The sequence below is a fragment of the Lathamus discolor genome, chromosome 1 (genome assembly GCF_037157495.1).
Source record: "Lathamus discolor isolate bLatDis1 chromosome 1, bLatDis1.hap1, whole genome shotgun sequence".
NCBI lineage: Eukaryota > Metazoa > Chordata > Aves > Psittaciformes > Psittacidae > Lathamus > Lathamus discolor.
The window spans coordinates 154910727-154913269 of record NC_088884.1 but is presented as its reverse complement, the minus strand read 5'-3'; the positions used below and the strand labels follow the sequence as shown (position 1 = coordinate 154913269).

At 65.0% G+C, this 2543-nt stretch overlaps 1 protein-coding gene across 1 annotated transcript; it reads left to right on the top strand.

Moving 5' to 3' along the window:
• Positions 1-917: 917 nt before the first annotated feature.
• LOC136007423 (homeobox protein HMX1-like) lies at positions 918-2206 on the top strand. Its single transcript, XM_065665311.1, has 2 exons — positions 918-1116; positions 1623-2206. Exons 1-2 carry the CDS (start codon positions 918-920, stop codon positions 2204-2206), a joined length of 783 nt encoding a protein of 260 aa, XP_065521383.1.
• Positions 2207-2543: the final 337 nt, after the last annotated feature.

The following is a 2543-nucleotide window of genomic DNA, read 5'->3' as shown; positions in this document are numbered from 1 at the left end:
AACGAAGTGCGGGGTCGCATGCAAGTTTTAGCTCTTGAAAACTACAGAAGGGCTCTGTAGAGCCACGGGCTTGTGTACGCGTGTGGGTTTTGGGGTAGCCTGCTACCACGGGGCTCCTCGGAAGGAAAGTGGATTCCTTTCTCCCCATGGAAACTGCACCCGCCGCTGAAGGTCTGCAGGTGGAAGGACCACAGGGAAGGGACTAGGGCTGTGTGAATTGCCCTTCCCAAGGGCCTCCCACCTTCTTACGATGGCATCATAATCTGCAGCAAATGCCCCCAGCAGATTGTCCGTGGTCGTGCAGGTGCTGCACAAACACACGGAAGGGATTCGCCGGCTCCCAGGTTCCCTTTTCCCACTTTCCCTCTCTCACCGCCACCTCTGCTTTTCCTTGCCGCACTCCACCTCATCCTTGCTCTTATTTCCAGTCCTCTCCCTCCATTCTTCTCCTTCCATCCAGAAATCTCCATCTTGCCATCCCACCTCCTCCTCGCCTTTCCTGTGGGCTTTCTTGGGCCTTACTCTGCCTTCCCTCCACCCCAACAGTGACGGTCCTGACAGGAGGGCAGCCAGCCCTGCCCTGCTCTGGTCTGGCTACCCTTTCGGGGCTAGGAAAGAGGCACCTCTGTTTGCTTCCCTCATCCCTCCCTTCCCGCTTCCCTCCAGCTCCTTCTGCTTTTCCCTCTTTGCTCCCTTTCTTCTCTGCCACATGCCCTCCCCGTCTCCCTCCCCTGCACCACTCCCTGCGTCCTCAGCCCTTTGGCTGCCTCTAGCTCCATCCCCTCCCTCCGTCACTCCGACCCCTCCTCCCTTCCGCCGACCTAGCCTTCCCTCCGCCCCGGCTGCCGCTGCCGCCCTCCCGCCGCAGCCAGTCCTGCGGCGCGGCTCGGCACGGCTTGGCTGCGGCTCGGCACGCCATGGTGCAGCTCGGGGGCAGCCGCCCAGCCCCACCGCCGGTCCCTGCCACTCCGCCGGCCTTCAGCATCGACAGCATCCTGCAGGTCGGACCCCGCCGCCCGGCCCGGGAGCACGGCAGAACGCGCTGCGCGCTGCCGGAGGAGGAGGAAGAAGAGGGGCCTGCGGAGCAAGACTCCAGTAAAGGCTCCAGCAGCTCGGGTACAGAACCGGCAGCCCGCCGCAGGCTGTCTCACACATCGGGTCGCAGCCCGGCCTCCCAAGCGCGGCCGGGCTGGCACCGCGCACACGCACCCTCACACACGCAGCCTCGGCGTTCACGCAGTTGCCGGAGGAGGAACCGGGGCTCTGCGGACGGACAGGCGGAGATGGCACCGGCACACGCACACGCACCAACCTGGTCCCAGGGGCTTTTCCAGGGTGTTTTACCCGCTCCCGGCCTCCTTGGCTGTTTGTCCCGTGTCCAGGAGCCCCTGACTTTGCATGCAGCTGGCAGAGAGATTTCCTTAGATCCTTACTGAAGGCTCCTAAGCCTTCCTCTTCCCTTTGAAGGGGGAGATGGGACCCAGCTCTCGGCAACCCTCTCGCCTCCCTGTCCCACCTCACCCTTCGGCTCCATCCCCTCTCCCCAGCGTTCAGCCGGGCCGTGCATGCGGGGCGCGGGTGCGGGCGGAGGAGGGAGCTGATGCTGTGCTTTGACGTTGCAGGCAGCGAGCCCCGCCGGCTCGGGGACGAGGGAACAAACCGCGGCCTCAGCCCGGAGGTGGAGGGTGGTGGCAGGGTGGGCTCCCCGCTCTCTACGGAGGGGATGCGCGGGGCCCCGCAGCCGCCACCGCAGGATGCCGGGGGCTGCGGAGGGGAGAGCGGCAGGTCGCCGGCGGCGGGCGGCAGGAAGAAGACGCGGACCATCTTCTCCAAGAGCCAGGTCTTTCAGTTGGAGTCCACCTTCGACGTGAAGCGCTACCTGAGCAGCTCGGAACGGGCCGGGCTGGCTGCTGCGCTGCACCTCACAGAGACGCAGGTGAAGATCTGGTTTCAGAACCGCCGCAACAAGCTCAAGAGACAAATGTCGGCCGAGCCCGAGGGCCCGAGCCCGGCGGAGCCCCCGATGGAGCCACCGCCCCCCGCTGCCGCGGCTCTTTCCTTCCCTGCCCTTTACAAGGACAGCCCCTTGCTCAGCCGTTGCTTGCTGCCGCTGCCTTTCCCTCTGTTTTACCCGGGCAGCGCCATCCCCTACCTCTGCCTCCCCGGCCCCGGCAAACACTTCAGCCTGGTGGACGGGGACGTATAGCCTCGCTCCCGGCCCCCGACTTTCCTCTTGATGGGGGCCGTCCCGGTGTTACTTATGCCCTCCCCGTGTCGGTGGGGTGCCCGCTTTAACCACAGCCGGCGGCAGCCGTGGCTTGTCACGGAGGGGCAGCCCGGGCTCCCCTCACGAGTGTTCGTGGGCCACCGGCACGTCGGTAAAGCTTGAAAAGGCGCTGCCAGCCCTCCCTGGTTCTTGCAGCGCTTTTTCTTTGGTCAGGACGGAGGAGTTAACACGGAGCCACCAAAGAAACGGGGGTGTGTTCTGCCTCCCTCCCAAATTATCTGGTGCCTGTATTCGGGGGAGCTGATGCCCTGCCTCA

Bases quoted from the DNA above. Each gene is read 5' to 3' on its own strand.
- LOC136007423 (XM_065665311.1), top strand. From the start codon at position 918: ATGGTGCAGCTCGGGGGCAGCCGCCCAGCCCCACCGCCGGTCCCTGCC. The intron at 1,117-1,622 runs GTACAGAACCGG...TTGACGTTGCAG, and splicing joins TAAAGGCTCCAGCAGCTCGG to GCAGCGAGCCCCGCCGGCTC.